This window comes from Balaenoptera borealis, assembly GCF_965194805.1.
Source record: "Balaenoptera borealis genome assembly, contig: HAP1_SCAFFOLD_283, whole genome shotgun sequence".
Classification (NCBI taxonomy): Eukaryota; Metazoa; Chordata; class Mammalia; order Artiodactyla; family Balaenopteridae; genus Balaenoptera; species Balaenoptera borealis.
The window spans coordinates 545,745-566,018 of record NW_028123893.1 but is presented as its reverse complement, the minus strand read 5'-3'; the positions used below and the strand labels follow the sequence as shown (position 1 = coordinate 566,018).

At 41.2% G+C, this 20,274-nt stretch overlaps 2 protein-coding genes and 1 long non-coding RNA gene across 4 annotated transcripts in view; 2 read left to right on the top strand and 1 right to left on the bottom strand.

Annotated features, from left to right (window-relative positions):
* The window catches only part of LOC309621327, a 270,404-nt gene that overhangs the window by 56,383 nt on the left and 193,747 nt on the right, over positions 1 to 20,274 (bottom strand). The window lies entirely within an intron of this gene.
* On the top strand, positions 223 to 19,404 carry LOC309621332 (uncharacterized protein; the record flags this gene model as incomplete). Its single annotated transcript, XM_082408868.1, has 3 exons — positions 223 to 226; positions 840 to 1,240; positions 17,149 to 19,404. 3 exons carry the CDS (start codon positions 223 to 225, stop codon positions 17,521 to 17,523), a joined length of 780 nt encoding a protein of 259 aa, XP_082264994.1. The 3' UTR covers positions 17,524 to 19,404.
* On the top strand, positions 1,315 to 10,186 carry LOC309621321 (uncharacterized protein). 2 transcript variants are annotated; one of them, XM_082408862.1, is made up of 2 exons: positions 1,315 to 3,712; positions 10,078 to 10,186. In XM_082408862.1, the coding sequence occupies exon 1, from the start codon at positions 1,383 to 1,385 to the stop codon at positions 2,121 to 2,123; it is 741 nt and encodes a 246-aa protein (XP_082264988.1). In that variant the 5' UTR covers positions 1,315 to 1,382; the 3' UTR covers positions 2,124 to 3,712; positions 10,078 to 10,186. The 2 variants fall into 2 exon arrangements, with proteins under 2 accessions (XP_082264988.1, XP_082264987.1); XM_082408861.1 differs by lacking the exon at positions 10,078 to 10,186 and adding an exon at positions 4,563 to 9,259.

The window sequence follows — 20,274 nt, the reverse complement described above, 5'->3', positions numbered from 1 at the left end:
GCCTTTGATGGGCTCATTAATAGACTGGACAAGACTTAGGAAAGAATCAGTGACCTTGAAAACCTGTCAACAGAAACTCCTGAAGCTGAAGGGCAAAGAATAAAAGAATGAAAAAAAGAACAAAACGCCCCCCTATCTGGGACAATTACAAAAGATGTTAACACTTGCATAATGGGAAACCCAGAATAACAAGAAAGAAAGAAGCAGAAGTCTATTTGAATAATGGGTGGAATCCACAGATACAGGAATCTCAGGGAACAGGAAGCAGGATAAATACCAAAAATTAGACACCTGGGCACATCATACTCAAACAGCAGAAAACCAAAGACAAAGAATATCTTAAAAGGAACCAGAAGATATTAGGAAGCAGCTTGCCTATAGAGTAACAATGATATGAACTGAAGCAAATCTCTTGTTAGAAACCATGCAAGCAAGAAGAGAGTGAAGTGTTTAAAGTGTTGCAAGAAATAACCCCAGCAAACTAGAATTCTGTATTCAGTGCAATTATCTGTTAAACATGAAGGAGAAATAAAAACTTTCTCAGACAAAAAAAAACTAAGGAAATTTGTTGCCAGTAGACCTGCCTTGCAAGAATTAAAAGAAGTTCTTTAGCAAGAAAAAAAAGGATATAAATCAGAAACTCAGAGCTGTATAAAGGAAGAAATAAATGAAGGTAAAATGAAAAAAAAAAAAAATGCAGACTTCAGCTCTGTGCCTTCACACTATCCCACTTCTCCCCCTTAAGAAAAGATAAGAGAAATAAACTAAATTAGTTTATTTAGGCGGGCAGAGGCACCGAGTCTTGCAGCGCGCACAGGTCCTCACAGCGCGGTAAGTAGTCGGCCGCGCTGTCGCAGTGCAGCTTCACCGAGTCATCACGGCCCGAGCGCGGCCTCGGGGACGCTGGCTGTGGACACGATGCCCACACCCGCCTGGGGGCCCCGGCTCGCCTCCCGGCCCCTCGGGCGCCCACCGCCCGGCGGCTGCGGCCCCGCAGCGTGCGCAGGACCCGCGTCGCAGCCGAAAGACGCAGGGCCACGGGCCCCAGTTAGGCAGGCCCCTCCGTGCAGCGCTCACCTCGGCGCCGGCCTCGTCGCCCTCCGCGCCGGGGGGCTGCCGTTCCAACCGGCAGGCGGCCCCGTGGGGGCGGGGCTCGAGGACGTCAGTGCACTCGCCGTGCGTCCTCTCGCAGCCCCGCCTCCCATGGGGACCCGGCCTGAGGAGCAGGGCAGCCGGAAAGGTAGGAGGTGGGGAGAATTTGGGGTTTCCAAAAAGCGTTTGCTGACTGATCCAAGCGAAAGTGAGACATGGTTGTATCAACGCATTTTTTTTTTTTAATATTTAATTGCGGGGGAGCGGGCGGCGGGCGGAGGCGGCGGACGATGCGCCGGGAGGGGGCTGCGGCCCAGCGGCGGCGCCCGGCCGCGCGCCCCGCGCCTCCGGCCCGCCGTATTCCCGGGGAAAGTTTGTGGGGAGTTGCTGTGGGGGTGAAGCGCCTGCCTCTCCAGGAGGAGCCGCCGCCGCCACTTCCACCGGCGCGGCGGAGCCGGGGCTGGTGGCGCTGTGGTGCCGCCGGCTCGGGGGAGGGTCAGAGCGGCCACCGGCGGCGGCGGCGGCGCGGCCCGGCTCCGGCCAGGCGGGCGGGTGGCCGGGCGGGCGTCCGCGCTCCCCGGCCGGCCCGGGCCCCGGCCGCGGCCTCCGGCTGTCAGCGGGCGGGGACCGCGCCGCCGCTCCCCCGCCAGGCGTGGGGCGCCCAGCGCGGACCCCGGGGTTTGTTTACGTCCGGGCGGGTGCCCGGGGGCCACCCGCAAACCCCGCAGCCGCCCCGCTCTTTTGTGTGCCTGCAGGAGCGGCGCGGAACCGGCCCCTCCACGGCCGGGGACCCCCGTAGGGGCGCTTGGAGAAACTTGCTAGGGGCGGCGGGCGCCGCGCACGCGGAGCCCGGGTGTCGGGTGTCCCGGGGGCGCGGGTACGGTCGCTGGAGGAGGAGTGCAACTTTCCCCGAACGCAGGCCCGGCTCTGCGCCCGGACGCGCGGTCTGTCCGGACCGGGGGCGCTTGCTCCCCGGCGCCTGTCCGGGCGGCCCTCTCCCCGCGCCCAGGAGCTCCCGGGGACCCCAGTAAACACCACCCCTCCCCCGCTTTCTCTGATCCTCTCCTCCGAGGCCCTGTCCTCCCAGCAGGGTCCGCGGGGTGCAATGGACCGCGCGGCGGGTCCGCTTCGAAATGTCTACTCCGATCGGGTTCTCGAAAGCAAAGCCCCGGGGGCCTCGTTGGACTGTGGTGTGCCGGGCCGTGGTCCACGCGCCGAGCCCCGGGCGCCGAGGGGGCATCGTGCTGGGGCTCCACATCCGGCGCCCGAGCCGCAGCCGTGCCCAGAGGGCGCGTTCCTGCCTGCCAACCCCCACCCAGGGGAGCGGCGCGCCCTCGGGGTCCGCCCGGGACCTGCCAGCTCCGCGCTCGCGGCGCCTGGATGGCCCCGGGACTCTGCCAGGTGGATGTTGTGCATAGTTGGAGCCAAGTTGAAGTCTCATCAGCGCTTTCTAGAAACTTTTGCCATCCTGATGGTTTTAAAGAGGCACTTCAGCGTTGTGATTTTTCTCTGATCACCGAACTAAAACCCCCAACAAATGGAAGATGTTAGCATTTTTCATTCCAAGAAGACCACAGTTTGATAATCTCGAGAGCTCATCAGGAGACCACCTGGGACCAGATTAAAGGAACCAAGAGAAGTTTATTAGGAGAAGACCACCTGAGGCCAGATTAAAGGAGTGCACGCCCTGCACACACCATAATCTTTATCAGTAACCCGCCCTTGACCCATTGCTATAACACTCTTCACCAAATCCTCCCGGTTTAGGGACACACAGTTTTGAGGGGCACGAGCCCGCTGTGTGCCCCTTTGCCTGGCAGAGCAATAAAGCTATTCTTTTCTACTTCACCCAGAAAAAAAAAAAAAAAATTTAATTGCGGTGGTTAATTTTTTTATTAATTAATTTTTAAAAATTTAATTTAATGTTACATATTTATATATAAATTTATTTATATTTATATATATATTTTTATATATTTATATTTAATTAATTTTATATAATTTAATTTTTAATTAATTAATTAATTAATTTTTGGCTGTGTTGGGTCTTCGTCTCTGTGTGAGGGCTTTCTCTTGTTGTGGCAAGTGGGGGGGCCACTCTTAATCGCGGTGCGCGGGCCTCTCACCGTCGGGGCCTCTCTTGTTGCAGAGCACAGGCTCCAGACTCAACGTATTTTAAAAGTAGTAAAACTCCCCATAAGTGTCTGTGCTCGCCCTGCCCAGGAGAGAGCGTGCCCTCCGTGAGGGACACGTGAAAGGCTGAGTGAACGTCTGCCTGTGGTCTGTTACCTGGTGCACGGGTGTGTGAATTTCTGCAGAGAGCTCTCAATTTCTGTAGTTTCTGCTGACTTGACAGGGTGGTTGGCAAATGGTGACATGTTCCATGCATTCAGGACATGATCGTGGTTACTAATAATCACTTTGTTCTCTCTGTGCATGTCTGTGTCCTAATATTTTCTTTTTATAAGGACCCCAGTCATATTGGGCTAGAGCCCACCCATTTGACCTCAGTTACCTATTTAAGGGCCTTATCTCCAAATACAGTCATATTACGAGGTATTGGGGGTTAAGACTTCCACATATTAACTTGAGCAGGACACAATTCAGCTGATAATAGAAGGTAAGAGTAATTTAAGCAAGTAAGTAACTATTTTTTAAAGTGAGTTGCTTAAAGATATGAATTGACTCAAGAACAACAAGAAGAAATTACATAACACTGTACGTTATACAAAGGTATTAAATTAATCATCATAACATCCTGTGAGATCCGCATGAAATCAGACTAAACAAGATTAAGCAACTTTTCCAGAGTTGTATAGTTAGTACTTTACAGAATTTAAACCAGGTATTTTCCCAGTTCCATTCTACATTATATTTTCATTTCATTATTTGAAATGAATTTTGAGTCTTCATTTTGCTTAGTTTCTGAAGTTCTATGGGGATAGAATGGAGTTGGATATTTTCAGTGACATTCACACATGGGGAAGGAAATTGAGTCCAGAAGCTTCCGCGATGTTTCCATGGAGAACGCTAACAACAGAACCAGAAACACCGTTATCCTTTTGGTTCAGTCATCTTTCGTAACACACTACAAGAATTAATTTTAAGAAGCCCAGTGTTTTCCAAACTTTCACCAATGGGCTCTGTAGGGTCCTCTAATAATATCTAAGAGACTCATTAGTTTCACATTCCAAGCCACTTCAGACCAGGAGTTCTGATTGTTCTTCGTGAGAAAATCAAGTGACAATCATAACTCGTAATTTAAGATGGTTTCTTCAGGGCCCAAGCAAAACCTAATACACAGTAATAATCATTGTTAATTGCATCTTTGACAATGATTAATCGGGTATCAAAGAGGTGTATAAATTGGCAGAAATTTTGATCAAAGAGAAACATAGGCCACAGATGTTTAATTAATGCTCAATTATTTCTGAGTTTAACTTTGGTTAAGCTAATTTTCCTTCTTCTAGACAATTTCCAATTCACCTCTACAAAGAGACCAGAATAATCACCTTCCAATACAAGATTTATTGTGTTCCTTTAATTAAGAGCCTACAGGGACTTGTACATTCTCTCCACAAAGTTTTGCTATGAGAGAAAAGGAGCCATTATATTTTGTCTTGAATTAGCTATGCCACCATACTTGACTTAGCTCATCTTACTGGAAGCACTTTGAGGGCAGATCCTACAGTCCTGTTGTACATCCTCTACAGCATCAAGCCAAGGGAATCACACATAGTTACAGCTGGAAAAACACTTGTTCTGGGTTGATATGTTTAGCCTTTACCACCAAGACTTTATCACCAACACCTATCTTTACAGTCTCTAAACAGAAGACCTTCTTGCCTTCCGTTTTCATATTGACTAGGAATGTAAAGGGAAGAACTGAGAAGTAGCCATAGTCGGCTAGCAGCCAGCCCAGATAAATCATCTGTGGAGATATTGTTTCTTTCAAAAGATATAAACATAAGAGGAAGTCCTAGAGTTTGTCACAATTGTGCCTAATAAAATTCCATGAAAACCTAGAAATCCAGATGCAGATCAGTAACATATTGGTTAAATAAGCTGTTCTGTTCATGCAATGGACAAGTGTACAGACATTAAGAAGAACGAGATACTCTTTTCTGTGAGACTCTCTTTTCACTGAACTCATCAGTGCTGCAAAGACAATGTTACATAATAGTTTTTCTTTAACATTATATCAGGCATCTTCATCTTGTCCTGTATTTATTGCCAGTGTTACTAAAGGTTATCATTTATCTCTTTCTCTTTTAGATATATAATTTATTCTTACGTGGAAGCATTCATCAACCCCTATTTTACTATTTCTTTTGAATTAGAAATGAATATTGAATTTTATAAAATGTCTTTGGGGGATATTTCAACTGATTGTATAGTTTTGTTCTCTTTTGACCTTGTTATATGGTAAATTATATTTGGTTATTTTATATTATGCTATTTATTATATATGGTATTATGTTTACTAATTACATTTATTATATTAGAATTACATTATAGTTAGGGTAGCATTTTGTTTCAGATAGACAAAACAACCAGTGGAATAGGAAGCATCTTAAAATTAGATGCAAGAGTTACCGTAAGGGATTTGAGATTAAAATAAAATTGACATTTTGGATCAGTAGCCAAACTTATTCAACAAAAGTGGGAAAATATGGCTATCATTAATAAATTCTAGATAGAGCAACTAGTTAAAAGTAAAAACATCATGAAACTGTAAAGGTATCAGAAACCTGGGAGACTTGAAATAAATTATTCATGAGGAACACCTTTCTAAGATACAAAGAGAAAAGGATACATTTAATTATATAAGAATTAAAATTTTCCTCATGGCAAAATGCACTACAAAGGTCAGAAAACAATCAAAAGAAATTGGGAAATATATTTAGAAATAGATATGCTCTCTTTACAACTTTTGAGAGAAGCACATGTTTCTTTTTCCTTTAACCTGTTATGTGGGTATTAACCTATAATGTAAGTGCATGGTTCCTTTCCTTTAACCTGTAATGTGAGATTTCATCTGTATGGTAAGTGCATGGTTCCTTTCCTTTCATCTGTAATGTGAGTGTCAGCATGGGGCACTGTTTCCAAGCACAGACTTTGGATGTTCCTGTACTTGTCCCATCACTGACCATCCACAAAACTTGCAAATGTTGCTTTACTTTCCTGGGGGTTAGAGTCTTAGCTAAGAAATGGAAGCAAAATAGAACCTTTCCCCAGGGATAATAGAAGGTTTAAAGGAGTAAATATGTAAATGACTTAGGACAGTGCCTAGTACAAGAGAGATCAATATAAGTACTTATCAATTTTTTAAAGAGACAGATGAAAGAAATAAAATGTGATTTCAATCTATTGATATGTATTCTTGACATTAAGCTACCTTTTCATTCATTGGATGACCTAACTTGCTCATGCTTTTTCTTACTCTAGTGAACCTGGGTAGCTAATATCATAGCTTAAAATGTTTGCTTTTATATTTACAAGTAAATTTGACCTGTAAATTTGTTTTTCCTTACAGTCCTAATCTATTTTCAGTATTAAGATTATATAGACTTCCTAAGATGAATAAAGGAGCATTTTTCTTTTGCTACTCTCTAGAAGTTTTTCTTTATTAATACTGATGTTATCTGTTTAATAGAAGTTTGATCGAATTCCCCACCCAAACGTTCTGGGTGGGTCTGGTATTTTCTTGGTGAAAGATTGTAAACTATTGACTTAATTCCTTTACTGGTGAAAGAACTCCAGCTATATATTTCCTCTTGTGTCAGTTTTGGTAAACTTTAGGAGCTAGGAAATTGTCCACTTTACATAAATGTTCAAATTTACTGGCATTTCGTATATTCTCTGTTTGTACTCTCTGCTATAACATTGTCCTGATTCTTTCTGTGCATTATTTACTAACGTTTTTGCTTTGCTTAATCGAAGTGTGTTTTTAAAATCTTTTCAAAGAGTATTCTTTTGACTTACTAAATCACCTCAATTTTATACTTTTTTCTGTTTTATTAAGTTCTGCTCATATCTTTATTATCTATTTTTTCTATGTTCTCAGGGTTTATTGTTCTGCTTTTCTGATGTCAATTAAAACACTTGGTTATTAATTTTAATAAATCTTTTTAGTTATAAATAGTTGCAGTTTTTGAAGATGCCAGCTTAGTTGTAAGTATCTAAGGGTCAGCACCTCCACATTGTTGCTGGCCTAAGCCTTAGTGCACCCTATAGCAATGTATATATTGACATTTTTTCCCCTCGACTTTCTGTGTTTTGCTACTTCTCACTTTTCTTTGGAGAGAAGCCCTCTGAAATATCCTTTAGTTATTTTCCAGCCAATAAGTCTTTAAAATATGTGTATTTTTTTAAGATAAATCTACTTATATAATTAGGCAGAAAATCTGATTTGCCATATTTTTAAAAACAGCATAATTTCACTCTTGTCCATGATTAATCTGCTGTTTTACACAAGCTTTGAGTTTTTAGCTTTATCAATGACATGTACTTTAGAAATTTTTTAAAGAGCCTACCCACTCTTTTAAAACATCCTGTTCCTTGTTTCAGTTCTAGTTTTATGTCTATTTTCTGCCTTGCACCTGATAATTCCAACGTTCAATGGATGGCCTTGGGAATCTAATTCTGGTATTGATTGTTTTTGCTGATTCTCTCCCATTGTAGCTGATTTCTTCATTATTGTGTAAATTTAGATCATGAGCTCATGTTTAGCTAAACTTTATCTGTGGGAACGCTATAGGCCTGGGTTGAAGGTCTACCTCTCCAGAGAGTGTTTAGTTCTGTGTTTGGAATACCACCCGTCTGGGAGCATTTTAAGGTAATTTCTTCCCTTCTGTTTGCAAGACCGCAAATAAATTTGCAACCCAAACACTGTGAACACAGATCTGGGGTTCAGAATTCTCAAGATTTCCTACCTGTTTCCTACCCAGAGCAGAGGTCAAGAGAATTTGGTCTTAGTCTCCCTTTGCCAGCAGGTATTTTTTTTACTGGCACACCCTTTCATTAAAGGTGAACCTAGGGATAGATAGGTTTAGTTCTAACTTCCCATCTAGGAGGGATGGAGTCTTATCTCCTGCCTCCCATGTGGTCATGGCCATTTTAACAAGTCTCTGTCAGGTCAGGTGTGTCATTAAACTATGGCCTGTATTCCAAATCCAGACAGCTGCCTATTTTTTATGGCCTATGAGCTATGAATAATGTTCACATTTTAACTGGTAATATTTTAAATGGTTACTTAAGTACCTAAATAATATCCTCAATTTTGCCTCTTTGGTCCACAAAGCCTAAAATATTTGCTATTTCGCTCCATAAAAACAGGATTGCCAGCTTCTGTTCTAAGCTATCAAGATCTTCAGTCCACTCTTAATATAGCTATAACTCTCACACATGTACCCCCCTTCTTTCAGGGGTCCTGGAAATTTCTATGGCACACTTCAAAAATCAGACATGCACTTAAAAATAAGTTGTTTACATTTAACCTAGCATACCGAACTCTTTTCTTTTAGGAGAGTTATTCAAGTAATCTTGCCCACCATATTCTTCAGAGCCTCATTAATAATGGCAAAAATTAAAACAACTTAACATTCAACAAATGGGAATTGTTCATAACAATTATAGAAGCACATACAGTAGAAAACTATAAACTGTTCTTGAAACGGTGAGACATAACTAGTTTTATTCTTCGAGAACTATGTTTATTTAGGTCTCTTTTGTTTAAATAAGTATATTTCTGTGTATGTATATATATAATCATGTATTTATACACACATACATTATTTATATGATATATTTATATAAATATGTGAAATACATACCTTTGATTTATATTTGTCTACATACACAGGAATATAATTATATATGTATATACATTGAACTGAAAAGTGGTAGTATACATATATATTGTGTATAAATGTGTGTATATGTGCATGTGTAGAAAAACAGGTTGAGAGATATGTAAGCATGATTTAGACAGGGTTGAAGATTTTAAAAGTAGTTATGTGTAGGTAGTGAGATTATGGCCCATTTGATTTAAAATATTGCATATTTTTACATCAATTGTTATGAACAGATTCCTACGTAAATAAAATTATAAATAGTTATACATACTTGTATGTGTAGTGTATAATTAAAATATATATACTTTTATATAAGTATATTTATATAATACACTTGTCTTATAATGATACATTATGTATTGTGTTATATAGAATACATTAAATATAATGTATTATATCAGATAATAATGATATATTTCTATATTATGATATAATTGTTTTATAATCAATATTACATGATATATTAATACTGTGAACATATTAAACATATAAATACATTGCATTAGTCATATAGTTTGTGTACAATATATGCTATGCAAAAATACATAGTAATATAATACATAATTGTTATACATTCATATAAATAGTAATATATTACATTTATACACCAATATAATATTTAATATTGGTATATATATATTATATTTAATATATGCATAGCTAATGCTTTTTAAAGCCATCTGCTACAAGAAGTAGAATGAGACCAGGAGTATGGCCAAAGCAAATTCTAAAAATATTAGATTATTTATATTCACTTATATGTCATTTTCCTGGAATCTGCATCTGGCTGTTAGAGAGCACACACAGCAAAATCCCGATAAAGTGCCCAGGAGGACATGGGATCCTTTATTTACTGGGACCTCAAAGGAAACCTAGTGCTATTCAGTCCCCCATCAAAGAGCTAAGAGCAAATCTTGAAGCACCCAGTAAAAGCCAATTCAAACAAAAAAGCTTTTCCACTTCAACTTGAAAAAGTTAAGTTCCCAAGAGACCCCCTACATCAACCACCGAAGCTCATTTGGCAGTAAAAACAATAACATTCAGTGAACAACAAGAAATCTAAAACAATAGTTGTTTTAACAAAAAAAAAATCCAGCAGCTAATCAGTGTCTTTCCTGTTTGAAAGAAGGCAGTGGGAAGTGGACAGAAGACGTGATAGGAAAGATAAAAAGAAGAGGAAAAGGAAAATAAAAGTTTCCAGTTTGACAGTCAAGCTGTCTTCTGCATCCATTTCATCCCAAGACCACCAAGCCAGTGTGGAGGCTTTTTCCTCCTTTCCTTTTCGTGAGACTGGTCACAACCTTGCCAGGACACGGTGAGCAAAGGGAGGGAACAGGAACGAGGAGCTGTGTGCCCAGGGCTTGGGACCTCGGGGCTGGAATACACAACACAAACACAGGATGTGACTTCTGAGCTGCTGCAGAGGCCCGGGTACTGGGGGAGGGGAGCCCTCCTCACGTCCTGGGCCAGCGGCAGGGCCAGATCAGGGGACAGGAAGTGACCAGCAACTTCCCAGGGAGAGAGCAGAGCAGTGGGGGGCTGAGGGTCTGAGCCATCCCGGGAAGGGAGGCTGACCCCATTTTCCAGACCGTATGGGAGGGAAGCCTACCCTCGCTGGCAGCTCAGTGATAAAGGTGAAGACTTGTCTGCAAATAGACCGTGGGCTAGAAGGCTTGCAGGAGGGAAGCAGGGGTCTTGGCAGTGCGTGCTCTTCTGCAGGGAGTCCTGTGTGTGCAAATGTCCTAACGAGAATCTCTGAGTCCATCTCGACCGGCACCTTAAGGACAGCCAGACCTTCGTCTTCTCGCGAGACGAAGTGATCTTGAAGCGGAAGGTCACAAGCCACACGAGATGCCAGCTCTGTTGCCTTTGGGCCCCTCCCAGAACCCTGACTCTAGTGCAACCAAAGCAGTGCTTTGAATGGTTCTCATGGGGCGGGGCATGCCAGGTAACGCCAGGTATGTGTCCTGCGCTCCATATCCCTCCACTGGTAGAGGTTTGGGTTTGGGGAGGTTTTTTTTTTTTTTTTTTTAACAAAGAGAGATGTATCTAAATTAAGAGCTGCACTATTCACAATAGCCCAGACATGGAAGCAACCTAAGTGTCCTTCGACAGAGGAATGGATAAGGAAGATGTGGTACATGTATACAATAGAATATTACTCAGCCATAAAAAAGAATGAAATAATGTCATTTGCAGCAACTTCAAGGGACCTAGAGATGATCATAGTAAGTGAAGTCAGTCAGAGAAAGACAAATGTCATATGATATCACTTATATGTGGAATCTAAAATATGATACAAATGAACTTATTTATAAAACAGAAACAGACCCACAGATATAGAAATCAAACTTATAGTTACCAAAGGAGAAGGAGGTGAGGGATAAATTAGGAGATTGGTATTAGCAGATACAAACTACTATATATAAAATAAGCAAGGTCCTACTGTATAGCACAGGGAACTATATTCAATAACCTGTAATAAACCATAATGGAAAAGACTCTGATAAAGAATATATATATATATATATATATGTGTGTGTGTGTGTGTGTGTGTGTGTGTGTGTGTGTAACCGAATCACTTTGCTGTACACCTGAAACTAACACAACATTGTAAATCAACTATACTTCAATTTAAAAAATAAAATAAAATAAATTAAGGGCTGCCAATGGAGACTTCTCCTTCCCCAGCTCTTACGGGAATTGCTCTTGAAAAAGACTCAGAATGGATTTACTTATTGAGCACCTATGCATGTGAAACACCATGCCAAGCATCATGAGAAGGATACAGAAATGAAGATGATTTTGGTGATGCTTGTAATCTGGTAAAGGAGACAAACATACATAAATCACCAGCATCAGGCAGACAACAGTTACACAAGACCATGGAAGATAAAAAGGGACTTTTTTCCTCCTGGGAGGATGGAGCATGTTGGCACGGACTTGGCAGTCAGAGGAGCGTAGGGCCGTAGCTGTGGGAGAGGCTTTCCATCAGGACCCAAGCTGGGAGGAGGGGAACAGTAGGAAACTGACTACTTGGGTGTGGTTAGAGTTGGCCTTGGATGGAGGGTGTGGTAGGAGGGGAGAGAGAGAGAGTAGCGTCGGGTAACAGGCTGAGGTTTGGACTCAGTTCTCTGTGAAAGAGGCAGCAGCGATTTTTTTTTTTTTTTTGGTTATAGAATTATTTTATTCAGTGATATTCAAGACATTATTCGGTCATGGCCTTATATTCACAGTTTCAAGTTGGAAATAATTCAGAAATAATGATTAACATTTGGAAATTAGCTATTAGTTATGGATTCAGAGGAAAAAAGAGCTTTTGCTGAGTGAGTCATAAAGGATGCTAATCACATTAAAAACAAATTTAGTAAATAGTATCAGTCAACCATGCAAATAGATGAAAAATATTTACCAGCCCACGAAGTGTTTTACCAGCCCTTCTGCTTTTGTGACATCCCAAATGTAGTGAATGTTTTTTAAAATGGGAGCAAGGCTGTCTGGATGGGGTTGGCACAGAGCGGGGAGGCCCACCGGGAGCCATTGCGAGAGTCCAGGAGGGAGGGGGGGTGCTTGAGCCGTGGGGAGGGGATCCTCGGGGTCCTAGTTACCCCGCATCCTTCTCAGCGGAGCCTCAGGGAGCCAAGCGTGTCCAGGTGGAGATACAGCAGCTCCGTCCACACCGAGGGGAACAGTGGCCACAGTGCATCCAAGGACACACGTGGGTGGTCCTGTGTTATATGTTTCTCTGGATTTGTGCTACAACCTGGGGTCTGCAGTCACAACCCTTTCTTCTAGATGCTTTAGTGAAGGGGGAGAGAAAGACCAGAGAATAAGCCAGACCCATGTTTGGGGGTAGCAGGGAGCCGGCAACACTCTACAAGCCCAGTTGAATGGGGATGCAGGCTGAGCGTTTTAGATTTGACGAAGGTTTATTATGTGCTGTGCTGGCAATGTGCTGTGCCTCCACCCCCAGATCCGCCGTGTTACATGCCCAGGGGGCTCCCTTGTTGTCTGCTCTAGAGTTGGGCTTGACCTGCTTCGAAGGAGTCGGACTTCGAACACCTGCTCACACGCTGTACCAAGTGGCATCACTCACTGTCTCTGGGAACAATAAATTCTTGTCAGTGTGCCAGCTGCTTCCTGCCAGGACCCTGACAAAGGTACTATGCATCCTCTGTACCTACTGTTAATCCTCACAGCCCTGGGAGGCAGTCTTTCCATTTCGTAGATAAGGAAAGTGAGGCACAGGAGAGGCTACCGGACCAGACCTGGCCTGGGGGCCGCCAGGAGCAGCGCTGTCTGGACGCACAGAAGACGGGGTGGCTCTGGCGCCACCCGCCCCCTCCGCCCGGGCGACTGGGGAGACTCCTCCTTGGGAGGCGTGAAATGGGAAGGTCCTGGTGACCTTGGCCACGGCAGGGAGGACAGCTTCCTTGGACCTACAGCCAAGCTTGCCTGAGTGAAAAATAAACTTCTATGCGTCCGCCAAGAGATGGGTTAGCTCAGGACCCATCCTGAGCAACACGCTTCTCTAAGTCACTTAACCAGTGAACGGCAGGACCAGGTTACAGGCAGGGTACGGACAGGATGCAGGAACTAATTAGGAGGAAGAAAAAACCCCCCATGGTGCTCCGTCAGTTGAAACCAGGGCCCGGGGCATTTTCTCTTGCTCACTTTTTCCACAGCTGTTCTGCTGTTACTAACATCACTACCCATAACATTAGGAACTTAAGTTTCTCGAGTGCTCCACGCTTGCCAAGAAATGTGTTGAAGGCTTTACCTTATCTCATCTGGTCCTCCGCTGAGATGTGCACTGTTATTATCTATGTTTCTCATTTCAGGGAGCTGAGCTCAGAGAGGTTAAGTAATTTTCCAAGTTCACCTGGGTGGTAAGCGTCAGCACTGGGGTTTTAACTCAGAGTGTGTGACATTACTTTCTACTGCTTCCCAAGACCAAGGCCAATGCCAACAAGGAAAGGAGGTGTGAAAATGCAAACACACACAGACACACATCGAACCACTTAGGATGGAAGGGAGCAGATCCAAAGAACCCTGAATGTTGAAAACATTCCCCCAAGGTCCTGCCACAGTATCTGAGCATGTGCTCGCACCAGCCAAGATGAAGACGTTTTCCATCAGTGGTTTTGAGCTGCTCTGAAGAACCCCATTGCTGCTCCTGCACTTGACACAGTTTCTGTTTTGCAGGGCCAATGGGTCAGGTTTGAGGAACTAGCTTGTTTTAGCTTGCTCACTACGGTAGCCACCTAAGCCCAGGCAACCACAGGGTCTTAGTCCTGGTGGGACAATCACGCCCCAGCAATTGCAAGTGCCACCGTGCAAACCATTCTTCTGGGAGACAATTAAATTTAGCTACGAGTGGGCCTGACCTGGTTAGCATCCAGTATCCAGGGACCCATCCCACACACACGTGACATTAACCACATCGCCCAACGCACCTCATCCTCTTACTTAGCAATATCATTTTTCCTCTACGATCCTGTTTATTTCTTTATGTGTCTTCCATTTGGCCCATATAATTACACTATGCTAGCAAGGAATTCATGTTAGCAGAGCAAGGATATATCCTTTTTTAAATGAAATTATATAAGATTAAGTTCCCTAGGGACTTCCAAAGTGAAGGAGTACGTCTGGAGATGGAGGTGTGATCAAAGGCATTCAGTTCCCACCTCCCCATTTCTAATGATATGGCAGAGGGAATCCAAACATAGGGAACACCCTTCATTGGCACTGCAGACTCGTTAAGGATGACATTCACACATCAGAACTACTGAGTTTCTGCTGGCTGTTAAATAGTTGATTTAATCGAAAGAAGGGCTAACCTGCCTCTCAGCCCTTATCTAAAAGAACAGATTTGGGAAGTAAATGGGAAAGATCTTGACCTCCGAAAGAACCTGCATTGTAGTCCTTGGGTCTGGGGGCCCTCAGTGCTGAGTGGTACCAGTGACTGTACCACGTTTGTACTTCTGGAGGCGCTCCCGGCAGGAACCTTCTAGGAGTCCTTTCCTCGCTTTCTCCCTGATGGCAGTGGGAACAGCTATGCTGGGCAAAGAAAAGGGACTGCCCCGACGGTGGGTTAGAGCGTCCTGACCCCAGCAGAGTCAGGCTCAGGCGTACCTCGCTTGGAAGAGGAACTGTGGGACACAGAGTCAAAACACCCTTTTTTGGCTTCTTTCCAATCCCCCCAGCTCACTAAATCCTTGACCTGGAAGAATAAAATCACAATAAGTTTAAGCTCTTCCTAGCTCCCTTTATCTGGGTCTAATGGACATATTTCAGTTGATTAAGAGGTAATTCGAAATGAATTCTTTATTTCTTTCTCACTATGATTTGACTAATTTGATTGATTCATATTTGTCAGACTGATTCTGAGCGAACCAAAAGCTTCTTTTTCTCAGTACATAGTTATAAATGTGCAATTTTGTTTTACAATACACAGAAAATCACTGGTGAAAAAATAATTAATACAAATTCACTCTATAGCATGTATTTTTACCTGAAACTTTTAGTGTCTTCAGTATAAAAGTTAAGCATTAAAAACTGAGATAAACAGATAGTGGACCTATACGATTTACCCTTGTGTATTTAGATGTGTGTGGAATAGCTGTATCTGTTAGTGAAGGTTATTTACAATATCGCTGCACATGGACCTCGACCCCAGCCTCCCATCATTTAACTCTGTCACCTGCGTGCATCTATCCACATGGCTACCTTTTAATAAGAATATTTTTATATTATGTAAATTCTTAATCAACATGTCCTGTTTAGATTGTGGAAGTCATTGTATCTGACATTCTTATAACTGCTATGTGATCAATCAGATTCCTGTAAGAAATATTGCTTTTTAAGAAGAACGAAGATACCATGCTGGGAGGGGTGACTTATATTCCACATTAGTGGTGGTCACTTTAGTGATAGGATTTTAAAAGAAGTACATTTTTAAAAAATTTACTTGATTCAAGTCTAGTTGATTTACAATGTTGTGTTAGTTTCTGCTGTACAGCAAAGTGATTCAGTTATGCATATGTATACATTCTTTTTCATATTCTTTTCCATTATGGTTTATCTCAGGATACTGAATATAGTTCCCTGTGCTATACAGTAGGACCTTGTTGTTTATCCATTCTCTATATGTAATAGTTCGCATCTGCTAATCCCAAACTCCCACTCCATACCTCCCCCTCTCCCACCCTTGGCAACCACAAGTCTGTTTTCTATGTCAAAACAAATACATTCTCAACAAACTAAGGTAGTAAGGACACAACTAAACACTGTCAAAAAAAAAAAAAAAAGATTCGCAGGGCTGGTGTTTTAATCAAATTCCTCCTTGGTGTGTTAACACCAATGTAAGCTAGTTCTTTTCTAAGCAGGAAAGTCTGGGTGTGCCTTTTTTTTTTGAATAATGTTGGAAAACTGAATTATGTCCTCTTCTTAGGTTTCCTCTTACTCGACCCAGTCTTTGTAAAAAATGGGAGGCAGCCGTCAGAAGGAAAAACTTGAAGCCCACCAAGTACAGCAGTATTTGCTCAGAACACTTTACTCCGGACTGCTTTAAGAGGGAGTGCAACAGCAAGTTACTGAAAGAGGATGCTGTCCCCACAATATTTCTTTGTACTGAACCACATGACAAGGTAATAAGTGTTTTAAAATATTGGGTGGTTTTCTGTTTATAAAATTAATGTGTTCACTGTGGAAAATTTGGAAAATCCAGAGTAGTGTTAAGAGAATAAATGTTGCCTGGAACCCATCACTTGTAAATAACCACTGTTAAAAAGTAAAATACTTTTTAAAAATACAAAGTGCAGTTTATTAACGTTAAATATCCTCACGCTAAGAAACTCAATCTAGCTTCATAACTTACTTTGAGATCACTCTGTAGTCCTACTTACATGTTGATAAGTTTTGATTTTTCTTTGTCAGTGATAGTTCAGTTCCAAAGTATTTTTCCCCTCAGTTTTAAGTGCTTAGTATTTAATTAAATCTTAATAATCATTCTGTGTTTCTTGCACCCCATTTCTACTTCAGAAGGAAAAGTACAATTAAAACTTGAACTGTTTTCTCATTTTAGAATGTTTCTATACCGAGGAGACAGAAATGAGTCTAGTATTCTTAAATTCCACAGATGAGTTCCTGTGAACTGTTTCGTCATGAAACTGAAACGTGCTCTGCATCTTTGTTTTAGAAGGAAGATCTTCCGGAGCCCCAAGAACAGCTTCCCCGACCTCCTTCAACACCCCCCGTTTCCCAGGTCGATGCTGCTATCGGGTTACTCATGCCTCCTCTTCAGACCCCTGATAACCTCTCCGTGTTCTGTGACCACAACTGCACTGTGGAGGACACCATGCACCAGAGGAAGAGGATTCACCAGCTCGAACAGCAAGTAGAGAAGCTCAGAAAGCAGCTCCAGGACGCACAGCAGCGGTGCAGAAGACAGGAGCGGCAGCTGGAGAAGCTGGAAGAGGTCGTGCACTTCCAGAAGGAGAAAGACGACATCTCCGAGAGGGGTTATGTGATTCTACCAAATGACTATTTTGAAATAGTTGAAGTCCCGGCATGAAGAGTGAAATCTGTGTTGGTGTTCAATGGGGCAATACCACCTGCCCTCTTCTAGCCTGTAGAGGAGTTTCATTTGAAAAAAATTACACTTGGTCACTTGTATAAAAACAATTCAGAATATTTTTTAGAAGAATAAATTAGATATATACTGTAAAACTGTAAATGTTTTGTTTGTAATTTCAGGGTTTTTACATTTTAACAAAATATTTTTAAAATTATAAACTAGCTTCATTGTAAGTTGGTTTCAAGATTGGGGATTTTTGTTTCTTAATTTGAGTATTTATAGAAATGATATGAAAATAAAAAGTAAAGAGAATGATAACAGTGCAGTAAGGATGATTTAAGTTTAAAGTTTAAAATTTTAAATGAACAGTTTATTGAGAGAACTTAGTCACATTTTAAATCAGAAGCATGGGGCAATAACTTCTCAGTATATATATATATATATATATTCTTATTTGTAAAGTCAGCAGATTCATTTATCTTTCTTAATCACTTATCAAAGATAAATTGGCAAGTCAATACTTTAAAAAAAAAAAGATTGGTTGTCTTTAGAGCAGAAAATGAGTCATTCCATACCTAATCAAAATGGTTAAAAGACTTTAAAGGATGGATTTTTAAAAAGTGGACCCTTCTTTTCCCCCCACTGTCTGGCATTATAGAATTAGAAGTGTGTCTCCACTGGAAGATACACTCTCCAGTAAGCAAAGTAGGCATTGTTATCAGTGAGGTAATGACCAATGACCAATGGGGGCTGATCCATGGCTTGCCTTTTTCTATCACTGCCCCGAGCTAAGGGACATCCAGTCCTCAACTGTAGGTGTACCTGCATCCAGATCTCTGCCAGATGTGTTGTGTGGGTAGAGTTTGACTTGTTCCATAAGGTGGAAATCTTGCACTTGACTAATTGATTTTGGCAAGGCTTCACATAAAAAATGATTTCTTCACTTTTACCACAAGTTAGAAATTACATCCCATTTACCTTAAGGAGTGATTTGCATTCAAAAGCATCCTAATAGGTAATGTTTATTTTACTTAATGCCGAGACTCAAATACTGAGGTTTCTGTTCAAACTGTGAGTTGTGTTCTGACTTTGTGAGAAAGTTTACATATATTTGAAATGAAAACCGTTCTGAGTAAACAAGTACTGCTGTAGGAATTACCTACTGAGATTTAGAGTAACTGCTCCACCTGTAATTATTTCATATTTCAAAGTGCTGCACAGACCTTTGACGGCTGTATTAAAGATACGCAGCGGTGATGTCCAAGAGTGTCTTTTGTAGACCTGATTTTCAGTGTAATTCACTGCCATGCCAGTACTTTGATTCATGGAGATTCGACCTTTTATGAACCAGTATTTCAAAAATAGAAAATTATGATTACTTGAAATTATATCATCTGATAACACTTAGAACTAACTCTAAGGAATCAGGATTTTTTTCTAGTTATTTGTGAGTCTCATTACTGTTTTTAGAAGCCACAAAATCTGTAAGTAGTTTGTTTTTACATTTCATCTCTCCAGCGATTCCTGGAGAATATGTGGGTAAATATTTTGCAAAGTATATATCTTAAATCTAAATTGTCATCTACGTAAAAAAAAATCTGTGTGTGTGTGTGTGTCCATGTCCTCAGAACCAAGAATCCAACATTGAATTGTAAAAGTGATCATCATAACTACTTAGTGTCTTAGCATTATGATTTAACCTGAAGCTACTTTTTTTTCATGAGACATAAATCCCTATTTGGAGAGAACTGAGCAAGCAGCATGTATACCAACTGTTTGCATTTAAATCATTTATTATGTTTAACACAGGGAGTTTGAGGTACAGGCACTTATTTCTGAATTTGAAAGGAACATTTGTTGAAATGTTTTAAAAATTCATTTTGTCTATTGTATCGTTTATGACATTGCCAAGAGAAGGAGAACATTTAGGCTAAAATAGGTCCTCTTCAATCATAGTGAAACTTAGTCTGAAACAGCAAGGACAAGGTCTCAGTCTGGAACAAGTGGGGAGGAGACCCTTGTGAGTTTCACCATAGTATGAAAGATGACATTTATTTTAAGCACCGATAGTGACATCTTAAAGTTTCCATCTATGAATGATATAATTTGGCAATAATAGAAGAAATAACTTTCTTAATAGAACTGCTACGAAAACTGTAGAATTTCAGAATTAGAATGGACCTAGAAATCACTGAACGCTTGCCTAACCTCCAAACCCTGCAGAATCCCTTTGTGAAATACTCCTGACAACTGGACATCTGTCCTCTGTATGCCATTTACATTTAAGCAATTCTGTTTAGATTCTTTAAAATGGGTTTCTGGAATAGAGTAGAATTTGTTGCCACTTTTTAAAATACTTGTTTATAATGCAACTATAAACTTTGCTTTAAACTACTGCATAGTTTGAACTATCAAATTCCAAATTAAAGAAGTTTCAAAATTTTGTAAAATCTAAATGTTTATTAGTTGTGTACCTGTTATGTGTACTAAAAATAATTCTGTCATTACAGTAAAGAAATATTGGTGTCTAAAGTTATTAGCAAAAATTTTTGCTTGGAAATTCAAATACATGAGGAGATTTTTTCTTTTAACTATAATTTGTGTAATCCCTTTCTTAGAAGTATAACCATAATGGTGAAGGCAGTTCAAAGTTTCACTTGATACTTTTTTTTTTTTTAGATTGAAGTAATATTCTCTGATCATCTTTAGTTATTTAAAAAATTATGCACACATACACATACCCACAAC

What these genes read in the sequence shown, in the direction of transcription:
- LOC309621321 (XM_082408862.1), top strand. Translation starts at nt 1,383, where the DNA reads ATGCGCCGGGAGGGGGCTGCGGCCCAGCGGCGGCGCCCGGCCGCGCGC.